The sequence below is a fragment of the Motacilla alba genome, chromosome 6, assembly GCF_015832195.1.
Source record: "Motacilla alba alba isolate MOTALB_02 chromosome 6, Motacilla_alba_V1.0_pri, whole genome shotgun sequence".
Taxonomy (NCBI): Eukaryota; Metazoa; Chordata; class Aves; order Passeriformes; family Motacillidae; genus Motacilla; species Motacilla alba.
In genome coordinates, this window is record NC_052021.1 from 28595769 (window position 1) to 28617411 (window position 21643).

The window sequence follows — 21643 nt, forward strand, 5'->3', positions numbered from 1 at the left end:
ATTATTTTGACTTTTGAATGTGTGCTCATTCTTACGAATAATGTGAATATTATGGATCAACAAATTCAAGATAGCTTCTAAATATTCTGTGATTTCAAAACTGATATGGTGCTCAAAACACTTCTTCAAAGTCACTCCTGAAGTAGAACTTTGAAATCAGAGAGTCATCCCAGTTATATTTACTTTAGAAGAGAATCCAGAAGAGAAACTTAGAATGAATAGAGAGCAAATTAGTTGGATTTTTTTTCCACTCTGATAGTCCCAAAAGAGGATTCGCCTCAGAGTGCATCTCTCCACTGTTCTCTCAGTTGATTTCTTTCCCTTATTTATGGAAAGTGCAACAAGTACTTTGTTTTTCTGACATGATGGATCATTTCAGTCACCAGAATTGTTTTTCAATTGACATTAAAATATTTTGCATTACTAAGTTATGGGAAATGTCGAAGATTATAGCATAACTTCTGCATGACTTAGAAACCCAGTCAGAAAACAAGTGAGAAAAAAGACCTTAGGAATGTGAAAACAACCCAGGAAAGAATTGTATTTTAAATATTTTTAAAATCACACTCTATAATGCAAAATATATACACACAACTAACAAATATTGTAACTGAATCTTTCCTCTTAAATACTGATTTTGATACTATCTCTCAGTTAAAAAAATATTTCATAATATAAAACCATTGGCTAAATTATTGGACTGAGGGAGTTTATTATTCCTTGACTTAAGCAAAATGACTGGGGACAGATTTTCATGCTGGCACGCAGAACAAATTTAATTCAAACTGAGATGAAAGGCGGTTAATGTAATTGTAGCCTATTATCCTATGCAGGCTTGAGCTAAGAAGCAAACCAACAGACAGTCAGAAAATGATGGATAGAAAATAGAAATGCTCAAGGCTGGTGAAATAGAGACTTGTGAAGGGATTATGCCATAACTGTTCCCACATAATCTCTGCATCAGTAATATTCCACCTCTACTGTATGTTTGGATTACTAAACAGGATTTTTGTATGCCTTCTGCATTCTCTTTATTTCTCTCTGACGTCAGAAAAGGTCCTAGTTTAGTAAATTTCATGACTTTGTAATCAGGATTTTTTCCCCCCCTTAATCTACCACCTTATTCAGTCCTGGGCATGCCGTAAAGCATTCAGTTTTCTTTCTAAGCACTTTTTTCTTTGTTAACACAGAGTGATAGGAAAGTAGTTGGCCACATAATTAGTTAGTCTTTGATCCTAAGTCCATCTAAGGCACTAGTAAAACCTGTTATTTTTATTAGTGTATTGAGTTAAGAAGTAATAAATAATCAACTCTCAGGTTTTTAATCTGCAAGAGCGTCAGATTTTTTTTGCATGGCCCTTTGGATATACTTTCTCATATTTTAGGTGATCCGATGGGGTTTTTTAGGCCTGTGTTCTGGCAGCTTACCTGGTTTTTCTTATTCCATTTCATTTTTTGGTTACAAATATTTTTTAATACCTATGTATTTTTGCACTGCAGTCTTTTAAAAATTGAAAAGACATGTCTTGGTCTCCTCAGAATACATAGAGAAAGGTGCTACTTTGTAGTTCAAAGCATGTTAATTACAAAAATAATTCAATAGGTTTCTCACCCTTCTTATAGCCCATAAAGCAAAGAAAGAACATTTTTTTCCTCTAAAGAAACTGATCGTACCCAGTGTGATACGTATGTCTGAGGTAATTCTATCAATGGCTAGTTCAAGCATCGAGTGTGATGCTTACAAAATGCAGGAGATCAGTTACTGATCAGAAGTCCCACTAAAGCTGCTGTCTTATGGTCTCTTTGCTGAGGGACTGAGTCTTTGAGGCACATGGGATGGAATGATAAAATAGCTTTTAGGGGAGTGTTGGAGTTTGATTTCCCGGTCACTCCCAGCTGGAATGCTGGATTTCTGTCATCCACTGCGAGAAGTTTCACCAGAGCTCTTACAGTAGCTAAAAATTTTATTTTCTTTTCTCCTTCTGACATTGTTTAGGATAAGACTTGGTGCATTTGAAAAATGCTTCATTCTGTGAATTGCCCTTTGGGAAGTCTTTGGGATTACTTAAAGACTCTGTTCAGTGCTGTACTCGCACAGGAGCAAGCGCTGCTTTCCATGGCAGTCCCGAGCAGCCTGCCCATCAAACCCCATATAAACTTAGTCTGAACGGATCAGGGCTGGCAGAGCAAAACTCCTGTTATGAAATACTTCACAGTCCCCTGCCAGGAGGCTATAGTCTCATTTTGGTCAGCTTTTTTTTCCCTTTTATAGCTGTTCCTTTTAAGTTTTCTTCTTAAGCATCCAATAACTTAGAGGAGAGCTGGCCAAGACTGGAAGTGTTGACAGTTTCAGTATTGTTGCTGCACCACAGACAGAAACACTTATTTACACTTCTTTGGCACTTCATAAAGAAGTATTGGTGTCATCTCTGCTCCAGGAAATTCCTGAGGTTATGTGCTATAATGGGCTAATGGGGATTTGGGCTCTTCGTAGGCAAGAGGCCAGGGAAAAGCAGATGTGTGTATCTGACTTGATCCTTTCTCCAGCCACCCAGACATTTTTCTGTGTTCTATTCTTAATAGATATTTCTCTATCTCTTGGATTGATATATTTTTTTAATAAAGTCAAATAAAAGATAGTGCAGATTAGATGGGATTGATATCCTAGATATTAAAAAGGACTTTAAAAAAGGCCAGATATGCCCATAATGGAATGATGGTAGGCAATAACAGGTGGATTTGATAGTCTGCTATGCAGCGGTGGGGTAAATAAAGTTCTTTTAGGGAGGAGGAAAACTTATCAGAACAACATACTGGATAGAAGTATAGATATTGGAATGATGTGATGGACAAAAATGTGGTGTTAAAGACTTGCAGGTCAAGAAGGAAGCTACAAGTCTGGAAATTTTGATGCCTCCATGTTTGCTTTCTAATGGTTCTCTGGGAATTTCAGTTGATGCCATAAGAAAGACCTATGGGAAGTAAAAGTTCTGAATATCTCATCAGAAACACCTAAGTCATGTAGGAATAATGAAAGTTACTTGAAAATGTAATGGTTAGAGTTTTGGCTTCTTCAGGGTAAGGATGACAGCTTGCCAATTGCAGTATGTATTATACATAAACATCTGTGGTGTTTGTTCATCGTGTTTATTATAACTTGTCATTAGCACTGTAGAAGCTGTTGCAAGTAGAGCAATAATTCAGATAATATGACTGTTTTCTAAAATTCCCTAATACTGTATATCTGACAGCCTAGAGAAAGCCATGGCACTCTGATTTATTCATACCTTTGTCTTCATTTTGTATTAAGTGTTCTTGAACATCCACGTATAAGCAGCATTTGGCCATTGCTGAGCTGCAGTGTCAACTCCAAAGTGTACGATATGCTTTGCTTCTGAATTGTCGTTTTTGTCTTGGCTTAGTCAGACTTTCCCATATTTTTGGAAATATTAATTGCCATATTGTGCTAAATTGTTGTCTTAAATGACAACAAAATGACTGAAGTTACCATACGTAATTTGAAGTAGAAAGACAGAAAGTAACTTGCCTGTCTTTGTACCATTTTCTGGAAATTATAGTGTCTGTATGGCATCCTGAAATACATATTTCTGAAATTGCCTTTTCCTTAAATTGTCTTGAAATTATAGTCTTTTATAAATAGTGATTTTGTTAAAAATCCCCAGCACAACAAAAACAAACAAACAAAACCCATCCCAGAATCTTGAAAACAAAGTGAAATGAATGCAAGGAAGATCAAATGCAAACAGCTGAGAACTCTATAGCACTCTGTAATACCACAGCACTGAACTTTCTGCATTGAGATTGTAACTGAGTAGTTCTTTGCAATAATTCCCTCGGAGAGTGACCATAGATCAAATTCAACATTAATAAAATAGTCATATTATAAACCATAGATTAAATTCAACAATAATAAAAGAGTAATGTTGTAATGCACATTTTTTAAAAACAAGCCATAAACTGTTAAATAGTTAAACATACTTACTACAAACACGCTTAGTAATAGTAAAATTTTACAATTCAGTAATGACTAATGAAAATGCAGTAAACCACTTGGGATTCAGTGTGTGTATATATTTATTTCTTTTTCATGTGGTCTACTTGATGAAGCCATTTGCTCTGACTGTCAGGGCCTGTTAAAATATTTAATGTTCTGACGTGCTCCCTCTTCTGCTCTTTTTGAGAAATGGTTTCTAAACAAGAGCAATATACAAACACTTTTGGAAAGTGCCAGAACAGGCAGTGAATAGCTGATCACAGAATCACAGAATGGAGCCATCCCAGAGCATGTGGACAGGATTGTCTCCAGATGGTTCTGGAATATCTCCAGTGAGGGAAACTCCACAATCTCTCTGGGCAATCTGTTCCCGTGCACAGTGACTTGCACGTATTTATTTCATATGGTCTTTAAGATCCCTTCCAAACCATTCTATGATTCTGTGAATATTCTATTGTTGATATTAAGTTAAATGTTAACACATTTCAGCAATATTTGTCTTCTGAAAGGATTAAACATGTGTGAATTTTGTGAACTGTTCACTGGTTTTTGAAAAGTAAACATTTGGGAAGAGCTGCATTTCAGTTTAAGCAGTAATAACTTTTCACAGTTATTTTGCCATTGCTTCTTATCTAATTCTTCCCTCCAAAAGAAAAGAAGTAGTTGAGAAACCCATACTAATATTTCTCAGAGTTGTGGTTCAGTTCAGTGTAAACAGAGCCTCTTATTTTGAGTTACGAGATATTCTAACATTTGCTTTCTGAGGGCTGGATGGAGTGTCTGATGTAGGTCAAAATGTGAGAGAATAAATGTGGGTATTTCTCTTCCCTGACTTTGAAAGAAGAGTGACTGATAAAAGGGAAGTCTGCTTTTCCAAGTTCATCTTTTTGCATATATTCAAGTTTGTGCATCACTGCCAAAACCATGGCCATTTGTAGAGAAAGGAGTGCCAGAGGTAAAGGGTAAGGTCATAGACATGAGATTTTTCTTGTCCAGACTAAGCAGCATCAAATAATTTGCATATAAAATCCATTTAGCACCTTGTTCATTAAGATTATCAGGGAGCTTTCCAGCTATTCCAAATCAGGGCTGTAGGTCACTTTATTCTTGTATAGAAGAACTAAATATAATCCAGACTTTATTAGAAGACTCTTATTTTACATATTAACCTTTATTTTCTCTTAATTATATAATTATATGATAAGTGACACCTCATTGAAAACTTATTTTGTCCTGGAGTGCAATGGAATTTGTGATTTGAAATAATATTATTTCAAAGACTGTATAAGAACTCTATAATATTAATTATTCTTGATATTGCAGGGAAGAAGGATTTGAATACAATGAGGGGTCTTGATATGGAAAACTTTCTTATGATATTAGAATGTTTTACTTTTTTCTTTTGGTGAGATCAGCCTAGATTAAAAAAAAAAAAAAAAAAAAAGTATTGCTGGCCTAGGCCTTTTTCATGAATTATGTGAGGAAGAGACAAATTGATCTACAGAGGAAGCATTGTCTCAAGACATTGTTATATGCAGTTACAAGAAAAAAACAAATAAATCATTTCCCCACATTATTAAAAAGTTCTAACTGGAAACATAAATCCAAGTGCCTTTTACCCTTTTAGGTTATCATTATCTTAAGAGGTAGGATGATAGTTCTTTATTTCTGAAGTTACTCATGACTGGAAGGATCTTGGCAGTGTGAGAAGTGAAAGTGTCCAATTTTTACATTAGAACCAGATCTGAGAGGTCTGTCTATCTGAATATGCTGCAGTATTAATGGATAGCTTTGGGACAGTGTAGTACAGAGTACAATGTCAATGCAGTCCAGAAGCAGACCTTTATCTGTAAGAGGGATAAGTTTGCATTTATGGATTATGAAGTTTCTCTATTTCACATATTTCACTTTAGCAAAATAAAGATTATATTGCAGGATAAAAAATGCCATAATAATTAGCAAATGAGCCTATTCTCTGAAAATCATAAAGCAGTCATTAACATTACTTACACTACCTCCTTTTTCATTAACTATGTCATCTGAGCTCAACTACTGGATCTAAATCTTAGCTCTTCTGTGGAAGCATGATCCTGTTTCTGAATCTTTTACACATGCTGTAACTCCCAAAACATGACACTGGCTGCTGTATTGTAGGTGCTGGTTGTGAGGTTCCTCACTTTCCCTGCTGCTGGCCATGTCTGTTGTGGATGGTCAGAAGATGTGGCTGTTGTTGGGCATTTCTGTGTCAAAGGTATGGATGCCAGGCAGGCCTAAATCCAGACCTATGTCTAAGTGTGAACTGGGCTTTGAGGTATCAGTCACTCACTGCTCCAGACCAGTTACAACCTCAGCTGTTCTTGGGTTATTGCTTTCACTCACGAGTCACCACTCCTGAGTTGAAAATCAGCAGTTTCTGTGGAATCACTTCCAAAATGTTATGAATTACAGCCCGTTGCATCTATTGACTGTAGCTAAGCACATACCTCAGCTTATTTTCTCATTGCTGGAAATGTACTATATGAGTAGATGACTTTCAAGAAGAGATAACCAACAGGCAGCATAAAAAACTGTGTGTGAATCTGAACTAAATGTTCATCTACTGCCCTGTAATTACCGGCAAACACTGCAGTCAACAGCATGGACCTATTTTCAATGCTGAGGATGTGGTAATACACAGTGGTATGGAATAACTCTTCATAGCCACTTATAAAGCCACGGGGCTTACCATGGGACTCGAGAAATCTCAGGTTTAGCCTTACAAACACAGTTTGAACTTCAGTTGCAAGGTGTCCAAATAACCAGATTTTTGTTATGTAAATAGTATTTCACTATCCAGACCCCCCTTAGCATCATGCCACAGTGGAACCAGGAAAGTAGAATAAAACCAAGAGCCATCTGGGCAAGCTTAGGAACTGGGGGCAAAGGGATCAGAAGCAGATCAGTGATGGGGGACAGCAGCAGCAAGACCACTGGGTAGAAAGGGAGGAGGAGTAAAGGCTAGGACAGAGGTGAGGAGTAGTCCTGGAAGCTGTTCTGACTCAAAAGCTGGGGCAAGTAATCAGTCTGGCACTAGGAATGTTCTGCTAAAGCAGACAGTTAGTCTTAATTTATCATGAGCCTCTTGTAGGCACAATGCTGGCAACCTGGGCAAAATCCCAAACCTGTTTATGACCAGCTATAGATCAGCCAGGTGACAGCTCTTCCCCAGACACTGTGGAAGTGGTCTGTTAATTTGCAAGGACAAAATATGAGGTAAGGGTCATAAATATCTATATTATATAATATGCTGTAACTGTATAGTTGGCAAACCTTGGTGTGGGCCAGAGCTAGATAAAACTGTGTCAGCAAGGAACCAGTTTAATAAAATAATATTGCCTGTTGGAGTGGCCTTGCCTGAGAATTTGGTATTAAAAATGAACTCAGCTAAAGGAAAGTCCTGCTGTACTCAGGTTTGTTTTCCCCTGTTCCTGTTATTTTGCTTCACTTTTAATTGAAAGGAAAGATTTAACAATTAGTGGCAGCGGCAGGACTGCAGAACTTCTGCCTTCAACATGAAAGGTTAAATGAGCTGTTATAGGAAGGTTTCCACATGATCCAAGCACTTGTCTAGAAAGCTCTTGATCTAGTTTGGTGTTATATTGATAGTTTTCCTCAGGTGAGAAGCTTGAAGGTTTGCTCTTCCTTAAGGGCCGTACCAGTAAGGACAATAAAATGAGGCATGTAAATATAAATATGCCCCTCTTGTCAGTTCCTTTGCTCTCTTAAGCCTGCCAGGTACAGAGCACATGAATATAGACATTGCTAAGTTTCAACAAAAAGTTGTTTGCAAACTCTGTCTTACAAAGAAGCCTTTCATTCATTAAAAAAAAACCAAACAAATCTGTCAGTCTTACTGTAAGCATGTACTCATTTACATACATTTATTGTATTTAAAGAGAAAGCAAGACATTATCTTGGTCAGAAACATGAGAACAATTCTTTTTTAAATACATTTGTCAATAACTTCTATTTTGAACTTCCAGAAAATCCAGGGAGATAAAAGAAAGTGAAAGAAAGTGGTTCAGTTTTGAAAGGATAATTGAGGGAGAAGTTGGGAAATAAGTGCTAATAGCAGGCCATCCAAAGGTCAGTGAGCTTGATGAATTGAGTACTTCTGTATTGGAACAAACCATAGAACTTATACATAACCTAATAGGAGCCTTCCTCTATTTGTCCTTGTAAATGGGAGCTGTGTCTTTGGAGTCCTGCCAGAGTGGAACTGCTCATTCATTATGACCACTTAAAGCAAATGATCATGGCCCTATGGCACATAAAATAATGAGTGTAGCTCCCATTTCTCTGATATGAGGCATATATTATGCTTCACATATGGTCCAATGTGTGCTGGCTTTTGGAAAAGGTACAAAAATTACTACAATGAGTAAAGCTCATAAGGAAACAATTCAGCAAATAGGAAATTTTGTAATTGGAACCATAATCAGTGACTAATGCAGAGCAATATGTATGCTAATAAAATAGGAGAGGATTAAAAGACAAAACTAAATTTAATCGAAACCCACCATACATGCTCGTGTGAATAATTTCAGATGTATTCTTAATCCTATTAGTTTCATTTTTTCCCTCCACTGAAAACCAAGTGTTTAAGTAGTATCTTCCATTTAAATTAGAACAGGCTTCCCTAACTACTAAAAACTCCACCTCATGTTATTCTTGATATACATTGTGGAGATGTTCTGCATGGACGGCCTGGCTACAAATGGCGTAATAAACCAGCTGTTTTCATGAGAGGGCATAAAAAGAACACAGATAACAGGTAAATCTTGTGTCCCTTCAGTAACTGGCGTTCCTGTGTGCCTGCAGCACTGGATGAACCTGGATATTCTCTCTGTGCTGTACAGGTGCTGTCCAGGGAGATGTTCCTCCTCCCTCACATCCCGTGGTGCCTTTCATCCTGTGCCCAGGCAGAGCCATGTGTCTGCTCCTGTCAGGCTGGGAGCTTCTCTGGGATGGCACCCACCAGGGCTCTCTCCTGCCCAAAATCATTCCCTCCTTCAGTACTTCCAGGAGGCTCCCCAGCACAGAGAGGATAATATCTATGACAATACATCAAAATACTTTCCTGTGGTGTAATTCACAGTTCTTTTTTCATCGTGCATATTTTATCATTCCATCGCACATGATGCTGAAACAACTGAAATGGCTGTGAAATTGCATTGCTTTTTTGTTTTCAAGATGCTTGAAGGTCACTTATGTAATTGTCAGGGAATTGGTAATTATTTGAATTTGAATGAATACTTATGAATACTTGTATGTTGCAAGCTATTTAGAACCCAGTAATTTTTGTATAACCGTTCCTTTGTATATTCTTGTAAGTTGTGAAGCCTGTCTTATGTTAGATGGAGTTTAAAAATATTTTTATTTCATGTATTTGTGTTTGGGTTTTTACTGTGATATAAATAGAAATAAAAATGCTAGAGAGGTGTATGTGATGCTGGAAATCCTTGGGTTCTGGCACTTATTGATCCACAGGAGATGGTTGCATCTGATTAGAAGGGCAGCTGAATGGAGAAGGGAAGCTGTATGGGAACAGCTGTCTTTTTTCATTAAGATTTTCAAGATTAAAAAAAAAAATACCCAAACCCTTATTCTCAGGGTCAAAGCACCACAGGTGAGTGCTTTGACTGGGCAAGAGTTCAGAGAGGAATTTGTTTATTTTCTCCCCATGCAAAAGTTATTGTTGTTGGGAGTTGGATATTGCTCTTCCATGTCATACACAGGTCAGTGCCATTAGCAGTGAGCAGCAGGGAAAGTTTCTTGCCTTCATGCTCAGACTCTAAATACAGAGTTATTTTTTATATTTTTTTTTCCTTTCAGGTATAAAACCCCAGCATATTCTAAATACTGGCTACATTTAATCTATTTTGAGTTGGAAACAATTCAAGAGGAAAAATAGTCCTCTTACAATGTTAGTATCGTTTGCTACGTGATACACTGTCTCATTTACATGGCAGTCTTACATACAAGAAAAGTGAATTCTTTTAAACCTTGATGTAAAAATGGTCCCTTTCCCGTAGCTCTCTTTCAGAATTCCGAACCTAAAGGCCCTTTCAGACGTGAATATATTTTTTATTGTTTTAGTAGCAAGCTGTTCTTTGTAGAATGTTTGTAATGTTTAGAAAAAAACTGTTTCAGGCAGACCAATGTTGCTGTTTGAGAGGTTTTCTCCTTTCCAAGTACATGCCAAAGAGTTTCTTCAGGATCAGACTCTCTTCTAAATTCTGTGGAAAGGACTATAGGGTCAGAGTGTCTTTGTGGACAAGACCACAAATTGTGTTCTGCAGTTAGACTTCAAGCATAGGAGGGTTTGTTTTCACGGAGATTAATTATAAAATTATTATATTAAAAAAGTGTTGAATTTCTGTGTAGTTGACCCTGCAAAGAGTTCTCATGCTAACGTGGGATCAGGGGTCCACAAGGGCAGAGTCCAGAACATCTTTCTTCTACTTTTTGATTTTATTGCTACTGCTCATTATTTTCTTTATGGTATTGTAACAAAGGGTCAAGGAGATTCTCTGCTTATTTTTAATAAAAATGAGTGTGTTAGGAATCACCAGTTAGAAACTTGAGGAAACCAGCAGAAATACAAACATCAAAATATTTTAAAGTCTGAAACTTGTTAAATGATATGACATCCAAGTTAGAATGTATTTTTAATATCAATCACAAATAAAATAGCAGCAAAAATATCTCCTTCCAAATTAAGTTTGTTATAATAAAGTAATGAAAAGTTAGTCCAAGATACTAAATGATTCGGATTACTTCTGGGAAAATATTTGTATGAAATTTAATAGGCAGTGATTAGCTTTCTCTTTATTTTGTGAATCTTTCTGTATGTTTAAGAGAACATCTCCAGCAAGATTACAGTTTCCATGAAATAGCCAAGTAAACCTAAAGCAGATTAATAATTTTCTATGAAGATATTTGGCATTTTTAGAGTAATGTTATATAACTGAATTTGAACTGAATTTCTGTAGGATATTTCATGTCTCTGAAAATAGCTATATATCTTATCTTATTCAATAAGAAAGCCATTTCTCCAGCCCTTATCATGTGCACATCTTGTCAGCAGCATCAGTGCATCATACTCAGTTTGAATTTCAACTGTTTCAATTTCAGTACATCATACTCAGTTTGAATTTCACCTGGTGCCCTGGGTAGTCAGTGAACAGGAGCAATTGCCACTGGAGTTCATGGAAGTTCAGTAGCTGAGATGCTGCTGTGCCAGATCAAAACCAGGAAGGGAATCAGCTGTGACTGGGGGGACAGGGATAAGGAGATGCTGGGGGTGGCTGCCTGGCTCTCCTTTGCTCATGAGAGTGCAGAGAGCCCAGAATTCCTGCCCTGAGTCCTACAGCAGGCACTGACTGCAGGCAGGTGACTGAAGCTCTTTATTCAAGAGCCTGGTCACTCTGGCTTTCTTATATGACAAGAGAGCTGCCTCCAGATAGTAGCACACCTTCATTAAGAACTATATTAAATACTTCTTATTTGCATGATTTGTGTTGGTAGTACTGAAAGTCATGCTATTTGAATAAATATTCTAGTTGTGTTTTTATTAAAGCTGTACTCTGTTTAATGGGAATGTTTGGTTTTGTCTTTTTTTCCCCCTGCAGCTGTGACTCTGAAAATAGGTATCTTGGAAATCCACTTAGGGGAACATGCTACTGTGAGTACTTGTATTTTTAATGCTACATACTGAAATGTTGATTACATATTATATGATAATTTCATTTCCTTGGAAGAACAAAATAAGTTCCTGGAGGTTTTCCAAAACTGAGCACATTGATATTTTGACTGAAAAATAAAATGCCCTACTGGTCTTCTCTTACTTTGTCCACAAGAACACAAATTAAAGTCTACCAAAAGTTGATTCTTTACATCTGGCTTAGAGGGACTGACCAAGCCACAGGGTTATTCTCTGTATCTCATCATATGTGAATGAAAGGAATAGTAATTGTGTCAATGCTTTAAAGACAGAATTTGTGGTGGAGAGATGCAAATAGTGTAAACAGCACTATTCCCTGGGACTTTCTGAGTGGTTTAGCCAGTCTGCCTCCCAGGGACATGAGACGCAGCTGCTCTCCACAGTGTCATAAAAGGAGGCTGTGTGTTGTCTCCATGTTCTTAATGTTGTAGAAAAGGTGCCTCTGGCAAATTTACTCTGAAGCATTGCAGTTTTGATAGTCTTAGTGAAGGACCTGAAGGGATGAGAATGCTTATTACCCATGTGCAGAAATCCCTTAGTGAGCTGTGCCAATTTTACTGTGCCAATATCAAGTTCAATAGTAATTTTAATCATCATAAAAACAGATGGGATGTTGGAGAACACTATTTTAACTTCTGTGACTTTTGCATGTACCTGCTCAGTGTCAGACAATTGGATCCATTAGTCTGTTGTTTCTAACATCATCCCTACTTCAAACTTGAATTTATACATAAAGACAGATGTCTGAACATACTTAAAACCTCTATTCTGATTTTTGGCCTTGTTTCTTAGCATTTTATTTTACAACATACACAACAACTTTATTTTAGAGTCTCTTTAAGGCATCATTTACCTAATAAAGGAATGTTTATTTTCTTTGCTAATCTGTCTTTCTTACCTTAAATGGTTTGCATCTGCAAGGTATGTTTTACAGAACAAAATAGTAAATTACATACTATATTACAGATGTTGATGTATCTCTAGGCCTAAAGAATTTATTCCTCCTGCCACCTATTAAAGAACATTGGCGTGGGGTTTTTTTATTTTTTTTTCTCTCAGGCAACATAAGTTTGATTGTAATACTTTAAGCTGGGACATAAATTTTAAATGTTGGTAGACCAAGTTGAAAATAGTCTCGAAAACTGTGTCTTTAAGATACTCTTGATCAGTAAATTCAATTCCATTTGTTGTTTTTTTGCATAAGAAAAGCACCTTACTTTTAAACAGAAATATCAGTGTTTAAAAGTATAATTTTTTGTATCTTTATAATAATTAAGTAAATACTCTTTTTAGGTTTAGAGTGAGTACATGAGAAGTTCATACTTTGAACACAATTAAATATAGGCTATTTTGGATATGTGTGTCAACATTTGTTTTGTCCTTTAAAAATAAATGTTATTAAATTTAAGAGATTGAAAAGAAATGACAGTAATGAGATTTGTAGACCTCAGGCACCTCCATGAAAAAACCTTATTTTTTTGCTATCATGTTTCAGGCTGGGTCTATAAATCATGTTGGAGACAAATTGTACTATATTCAAGATGCCCTTTCACCTTTAACTCACTACTGTTATTTGTCTTCTGTCAGATTTCAAAATATTTTGAAAATCTTGTTGTTTTGAAATGATAAATTTTCTTTTAATACTTCCAGCCATTTAAAGTATTCCATATAAACAATTCTCAAGAGTTATTTTATTCTAGTATTAGGAAGACTGCACTGATAAATAATAGTGAGATTCTGTATTTGCTGGATGGTGCATCATAATGGGAAATAATCAGTTAATTTGTGGATAACTGACTGGCCTAAGATTTCAATGACAGTTCCTTATCAGCACAGTCCATTTCCTGCTAAATCATGTATTAATATATATATACACACATCATTCCCTAATTTTTTATTTATGTTCTAAAATATGGCCATACTATGTTTCAGTTTTATACAAGACAGGCATTTGGATTTTTTTCTGTGCATTATTTCACTCCTCATTAAGAAACTTTATCTTTGAGTCCTTAAAATGCCACTTTACTTTTCCTTGAAGTGTATTTTTTATAACACATGAATGTTATTGCTCAAGAGGAGGGAAAAATAAATTGTATGTATTTATGAGCAGCATAAGATTGTCAGAAATTAAAATTCTAGGCACATCTGTTTCTATTACTTAGAATTGAAATCAGTGAATGCAGATAATAATTTGCTGTATGGTTAGGATCTTCATCAGGAAAACTTTTAGTCACATGCTTGAGTTTAGCCATCTTCCAAATGACCAGTTTTAAGTATTTAAATTTTGCCCTTTTTTTTTTCACTTGTGGAAACACTGCCCTAAATTGGAATGCTCTTCTGAGCAAAATTTCAGGATTAAATCCCAAATGTTTAGATAACTTTCATGTGATACTGGATGACCTGGATTTCTCTTTAGCAGCAGGATGTGGACTGAGGAATTCTTGTTGCCTTAGAGAGCTTTCTGTAGCTTGGGATGCTGTGAATATTCACTGCCCTGTAGAATCTCAGCTGGTTTCATCTCCTCCAGCTCTCTGCCCATCTCACCTAGTCCTTGCCTAGTCCTCTGCTCCCTCTTCCCTGTCATTGCCATCTTCAAGCCGAGGAAGGGAAAACAGGCTGGTGTTGGTGCAGGTATTGACGTCAAGGGAATGATTAGGAAGGTAAATGCAAACAGAGTTTGCCACTGGGAGAGGACAGGTTGTTTTAGTCTCTTCATTATTTGTTTCCTCTCATAATGATGAAGAGAGTAAACAGAATTTTAACTCTGTACATGGATGGTGTTGTGGTTGAAGAAGTGATCTGAACACAGATAAAAACACGGAAGATCATGGATGGGTCTGGCATGATTGAAAAGAATGAAATTTATGTAGGAGGTAACACGCTGAAACATTGCAGAGACTTTATCTAAATACAGATACTATGCCAAAGGATAAACAAGAGAGAGCAGCAAAGACATCAAATCCTAGAGATCAGAAAAACAGTGCTTTGAACATCAGATTTTATTCTCATATGGCAGTTCCAAACATGGCAGTGCTGGACAAGGGTAGTTCTTCTGCTTTAAATCATGAAAACCTAATAGAAATGGAATAAGAAATGTGTAATGGGGTGTGCAGCAGTGTATTATCCATATTGTGTGAAAATCATTGTCCACGGCTTAAAAAAATTATTTTAACTCTTTGTGACTGAATTGTGCTATTGAAAAAGCACAACTTCTCAGAGAGCAAGAGAATGAGAACAAGCCTCATAGATAAAGAAAAGTACTGAGTGTATAAGAATGTGTGAGCAGCTGCAGGATGATCTATCTAGTCTAGCACCCTGTTTGGAGTGGCTGCACACAAATGCCATGGGAAGAGTAGAGCGAGTGGACAAACATACAGTGGTAATTCTCTTTTTACATCCAACAATTTGCAGCTTAGAACTTCATGAGAGGAAGGATTTTTTGAGCTAGAAGTGTTCCATGTGCCATGGCTTAGGAATATCAGAGGAGACCTTATCAAAGATTTCTTATACAGAATAAAATAAGTGTTAATGCAAAAGGAAGCTTTGTGATTTTAGAAGCTACAGTTTTGTTTGGCCATGTAAACATCCTTGTTAGCTGAGGACAGGTCTGCTTCTGGATTGTCTCTGTATTTCTGGTAGAGGCTCTGTATCCCTAGGCCTGCCTGCTGGGAGCCAGTCTTGCCATGAATGATCAGAAGCTGATTCAGTCCATAGAAATGAATCCTGAGTGGAGGCCAGAGATGCTTGTGCAGCTGACTTACACATGTACACAAACCATAAATACAACATTTTGTCGTGATACATCTGTATTGGCTGTTGTTTTTGCTCTATGGTGTCTGGGCCAGCGTGATGGATGGCAGTGACACCTCGATAGCAAAGTGTGCATCCAAATGGCTGCATTAGTTCTTCACACATCAGCATTAGGAATGCATTGCTGTCAGAGTCAGAGCTCCTGGGTGCAAGGGAACACGCAGCAAAACCAGATGGTTTTAGACAGATTGGGAGGAAGCACTGGGACAAATGCCACTTCTGTGATCTTCACTTGGGTTGTATACAGACACAAAGCTTGAAATCATAAATGGAGAAGTGGTTAATCCAGTGTTCCAGAGAAGATGAAAGTTTAAGTTTACAATTCATGATATGTTACAATGCAAGGTTTGAATTATAGGCGTGCTAACAATCACTTGTTTTGAGAGGATGTGATTCTTTCCACCACAAACCTCTCTTAGAGAGCCGTAATTCTAAGGTCAAAAACTTTCCAAAATGTGTGGCTTATGTACATTATTTTGAGTTCCAGTGCAACATATCAAACAAGATATACAACTGTTTCTAATACTGCTACATGCAGAAGCGTAAAAGCTTACAACAAATCAGTCCTGACAGTGTAAATCACATTGTTTGCCTGCATATAGTTAGAATTTTCATGAGCTGAGCACTCAAGATTTTCCCATTTGTCCACTAAGAAAATTCCTAGCTAAGACAATGAAGTTGAAAAAATGCGCATGGATTTAGATACCTTAGATTTTTTTCCCCCTTTTATCCTTTAAGAAAAAATGTTTAGAAGTATTTTTGGATTATTTCTGGGCACCACTCTTGTCAATGAAGAGCTTTTCCATTTGCTCCTGCAGACTGGTTGCTGTTTTAAAACAGGCAGCAATAGTGAGTTACAAGGCAGCACACTTTGGAGTGGGAAACTTCCAGGCATTCCAGAAGATCTCCTCAGCAAAGTATAGCCAGAATGTTGTCACAGTGTAATAAAATTGCTATAAATGAACAATTTTGATTAATCTAGTGCTCATCTTTTGGCTGGACAGACAGTTTTGTGGGCCTGTGCCTATCTGTGAATGCAAAGAAAAATCAGATGAAGCTTGCCTTTGCATTATATTTATAGCTATAGATCTGTATTTATATGTATGTATTATAGATCCAACGTAACACTGTAGAGTTTCCCGTGCTGCAGAACATGCCTGCTTCTAGAGATTAGAACCTGACCTTTGAGGAGGATTAGAGAACCCAAAACTTAAGAGGTCACGAGGGATGGGTCATTTGCAAAGAGAATTAAACTGGGGAGGGACTGAACGACTTGCAGCTTTTTGTGGAATTAAAACCTTTTTATTGATCATATGCCCCTGATCCAGATATTTGTTGGATTTCTAGCCTTTAAAAAAAGACAAGGCCTTAATATCTATATATAAAAAGGTTGAAAGAATGTACAAATTTTATTTTAACTGTTTTCTAGGTGTTTCCTTCCAGAGCTCTTCCTTTTTTCTCTTACCTTAGTGTTTTATGAAATGCCATTTGTGGATGGCTTCACATAGTGACTGACTCCAGCTGTTCTTCTGGGATGAAATATGCAGGGGAAGGAAGGTGCTGGGCCCATCTGCAGGAGTCTTAGGGGTCAGGTGAACACATTCCAATGGCACCTCTGAGTTTTCCATTCAGTCTCCTGGACATAGAGGGAGAAAATAGAAAACCAGAGAGCATGCTGCGAAGTTTAGCTTAAATATAAAATCCCCAACATTATTACAAGCAGGAAAACAGTAGTCATAGCTGTTTGTTTGTTTGTTTGATTCTTAATGGCTCAATTTTATTAGCTGCTCTTTTTCTACCTAAAGTAAAACCACATGAAAAAAAAATGTGATCTACTAAACATTTTGCAACAACTTTTTTGGGAGTGACCTGAATAATTAGTTTATGACTTTACTCTGCCATTCTAAACTCTGAGCCATACAATCATTATAGCCTATAAGACTGTTGCTTCTTTCCTTGGTATAAATACAGACAGGATAGCAATAAGCAATTCCCTCAGTATGTCAGCAGCTCACAAAGATGAAGAATGATACTTTCATGTGCAAAATTGGTGAGAAACTACGAAATGTACATTCAGTAAAAACTCTCAAGATAATATCTGGTGTCTGTGCAGGGAGCTGAGGACAAAAAAGCAGATTTTGCTTCTGGCTGAAGAGCCTCAATAAGGATTCTAGTCCAGTCCTGAAGGTGTATTAGCCCCACTACTGCTGACACACCAGGATTTCAGAAAGGGGAAAGTAAAGAAAAATGCTAGTCCGTGCCTATTCTCCATACAGTTTTTTATAGTAAATTTGTATTTTAATTTAAAACTTTTAAACCATATTGTTATGCAGTGTATGTGGTGCCTGAAGAGGAAAAACCTCAAGCACTTATTTCTTTTATCTGCTTTATTAAAATTTGTCTTACTTGCTAAAAATTAAGACATCTAATTACTTTTTCATATCTAGTCTGTGGACTAAAGGCTTTGTTAGTCTTGACTTCTTTTTTTTTTTGCAATAGTAGTAGTAACTAGAAAGATTGTATAATTAATAAATGTAGATAATTTATGACAGCTTCCAATGAATTTTTAGAAATATTGGCTCAGTGTTGTCTCAGAGCAAAAGGATAAGGTAATACACCCTTATTTCTGTTGTCAAAATGCAGTTTAAGCTTACTAGACCTATTGACATGGTCTGATAGTTCATGTCACCTGTTTTTCTCATTATTAGAATGAATTTTTTAAAATTTCTTTTCTGGACTTATTCATAGTCAAAGTTCTAATCCAAACCATTTTTTTAGTAACATTTATTATGTCACCAATGTTATAATTTAATAAAAAGGAGAATTAAAATTGTTTAAAGAAATCTCTTTAAATACTAAAACATGCATGTTGATGCATTCAGGGACTCTGAACATGACCTCTGTTATCAATAAAATTGTAAAAAAATAATTGTCAAGTAAAATGTGTACTAGAGGTACCATAAAGCACTAGGTGGCAGACTTGTTATACTTAGAGAAAAATTAAACTCAAGAACATTCCAAGGAGAGTGTTTTAGAAGATAAATAGCAAGTAGCACTATAAGTAAAACTGTTAGCAAGGATTTTCCAGATATTTAAAAATTATGTTGAGACTTAAAGGGCATAAACAATAAATTTTAGCTCTTGAAAACATGTTTGCTTTAGCTGAGTTGGGAGATGTATACCAACAGCCAGCATCTTCACCACTGATTTGAACAATTCATGTTTCCTTTTGGGACAACATTAATTTCAACTAAATAGGTATTATAATTATGGTAGGTATGTAAAACTTTCATGCTTGACTTAAAATAATGAGTTCTGCCAATTATATCTAACTTTGATTGACTTTGATACAGACTGAAAGAATCTATATTATTTATAAATACAGTCAAAGTAATGACTGACGTTGTCTTTTGAATATATGGACTTATACAACAAAATTCTATTTAAAATGAAATCTTCTTAGTGTTTAAAGAGTCTAGTGGAACAGATTATAGTTTAAATCAGACAATTCTAGGATGGCTTGATAAAAGATTAGCCTCAGCAAACCTACCAACTCAGAACTTATAAAGAGCAACAGACAAACACAGTCATTGCCCTGAGCTAAAATAACTGCACAAACCAACTGTCGCCTTCCAGAGAATTAAAACAATAACCGCATCTGAAGCTGAAGCTCCTAATAAAGTATTATGATCTCACCCCAGGCTCTGTGTACTCATTTGCCAAATGCTAGGTTGGCTTGCAGCTTTGTTGGGCAGGCTGAGGAAACGGATTTGCTGCCAATCATTTTCAGCTTTTACTTTGAGTTGGAGAATTTTTCCATGTATGTATTTATTTCTCATTTATGTAATTAATGCTTTTTAATGTTGTGGATTTTCTTTGCTTAACAAGCCATACGCTATTTTTGAAATGAAGATTATTTGCTTTTCTCTGGTAGCTTCTGCTTATATACTAGTGAATTTACCAACTGGCATCCTCCTACAGTTACTATTTAATACTTTTTGTCAAAGCAGACAAAGTAAATTTAGTAATTATTCATTAATAATAGCAAGGTATGCTACCCTATCTCAAAGAAATAGGACAAACTAACACTGGTAAAACTAACTTTCCAACTCCTTAAAAGAAGAAAAAACTTACCTTATATTGCATTCAGGTGAAAGTCTGAATTAGAGGACTGTTCCACAGGTGCCACAATTATTTTTTGTATTATGTTTATAATATTTTTCTTGCAATGTAATATACAGCATTACAGTAAAGTAGCTGTAGGTATAAAATGTGAGTATTTATAGAGCTTGATGAGGTGAGAGGGGCTGAGACCTCATTCAGAAGACATCCTTTGTTTTGTAGGGGACTTCAGCTCATGTATGAAGCAGTGTTTTAAATGAGAAGGAAACCAGTGCAAGTATCTACAAATACACAGCATTTGATTTTGTTGATATATTGAGCTTGGGTTCATAGGGATGGATACTTTCTGAATCCTTGTGCTGTGTATTCAATGTGCTCTGTGTGTGTGAGATTCCTGAACACTTCCCAGGGGACAGGAGCTGTCACTCCTCAGACACCTGGAGGCCTTGGAGCTCCCCGAGCTGGAGCTGTAAGAAATAAATGCCATGGGAAAGGATCCCTCAGGGTCCCTTGGCTTTACCTTCTGACAGTCAAGGGAAAACACCTGTGGTGCTTTTGCAGTTGCATTGCTTCCCATGCTGACTGCCCAGGGAAAAGAGAATTCTTGATCAGTAAGACTTCAAGGAAAGATCTATAGTGAAATCTTGAACCATCTGAAGAAGAAAAAACACACCCTGACTTCAATAAATGGCTTGTGATATGTGGGAGATTTCGAGTTGGTTCTTTTGGGAGTTCTTGGTCAAACAAGTGGATTATTCCAAGTCAGCTGGGGTGTTTTTCTCTGCTGGCAAACATGGAGCACTGGAGGACAGCTGAGCCTCTTCCATTAATGCGAATGTCCTGTAGTGTGAGTTCCACTGTTCAGGTGTGGGTCCTGAACCACCTAATCCTGGCACACGTGTCTGTGAAGTCCAGAGAGTAGTCAGGGATGCTTCCAACTTTAGAATTAGGGCTGTGAAGCCCTTACAGGGTATTTGAGGGACTTTATGGAGATCATATAAATAAATTGGGGGTCATTTCTATCTCAAGATGGTGATAAAACCTTGGATTATATAAACTTAAGGAAAATGTAAAATAGGTTAAATATGGACATTGTCAAATTCAGCTTTCTGACTTGATAACTCAGCTCCATTTCAGCATGTTGTAAAGTAGCCTATGAGTCCTTGATATTAATTTATTGTCACTTTTTCTTAGCTTGAATTGTGAATATTATTTTAAAATATGTTCCAGAAATATAACTCATTGACAGCAAAGTGTAATTTGGAAGTCACTTGATATAAAGGGTAATGCTGACATGAAATGGAAGAGCAAACTGTGTGAGGTCAAAAAGCAGCAGTGTATGCGAGGAAATAGATACAATAGCAAACTAGACATTAAGGGAAAGTTGAAAAATGTATCTGTCAAAGAGTATGAAGATACACTGGTAAAGAAGTAATATATATGTATTTGATTTGTCTTTTTATGTTATGGGGAAATAAATGTACTTTACTGTGTTAGCCCCTTAAGGAAATGCCACGGCCATCAGAATAATTTTATAAAAATGACAAGCTATGCAAAATGTGGGAAAAAAAGTCTTAAAAGGGCAACAATATCGTGCTTTTTTCATCAATGATATGAGAACTTTAGATTTCTATTTCTGTTGAATAGAAATACATACTGCTTCTGTATGTGTTCTTGAAAATGTGGCCAGACAGATTTGAAAGTGCTAGAGCCCTTTCTGGTGCTGGGAATGGCTAATGAAAGAGAACATGGAGAGGTCATTGCTAGAATGAACAACAGAATAAATGGTGGAAAGAGAAGAATGGAAACATTCTAAGGAAGGCAGTGTATGGCTACATCATGCAAATGTGTCACTTCATGTCTGTTGGCAAGGACTGCCTGCCACAGTCTCTGGTCTGTGAAGGTCAGTTGCAGTGATATGAACAATTACT

At 36.6% G+C, this 21643-nt stretch overlaps 1 protein-coding gene across 4 annotated transcripts in view; it reads left to right on the forward strand.

Moving 5' to 3' along the window:
* The window catches only part of ATRNL1 (attractin like 1), a 435696-nt gene that overhangs the window by 146166 nt on the left and 267887 nt on the right, over positions 1–21643 (forward strand). For all 4 annotated transcript variants that reach the window (XM_038140021.1, XM_038140022.1, XM_038140023.1 and 1 more), the window contains exon 21: positions 11689–11741. In XM_038140021.1, the coding sequence (XP_037995949.1) occupies positions 11689–11741 (53 nt within the window). The remainder of the gene's footprint in view (positions 1–11688; positions 11742–21643) is intronic.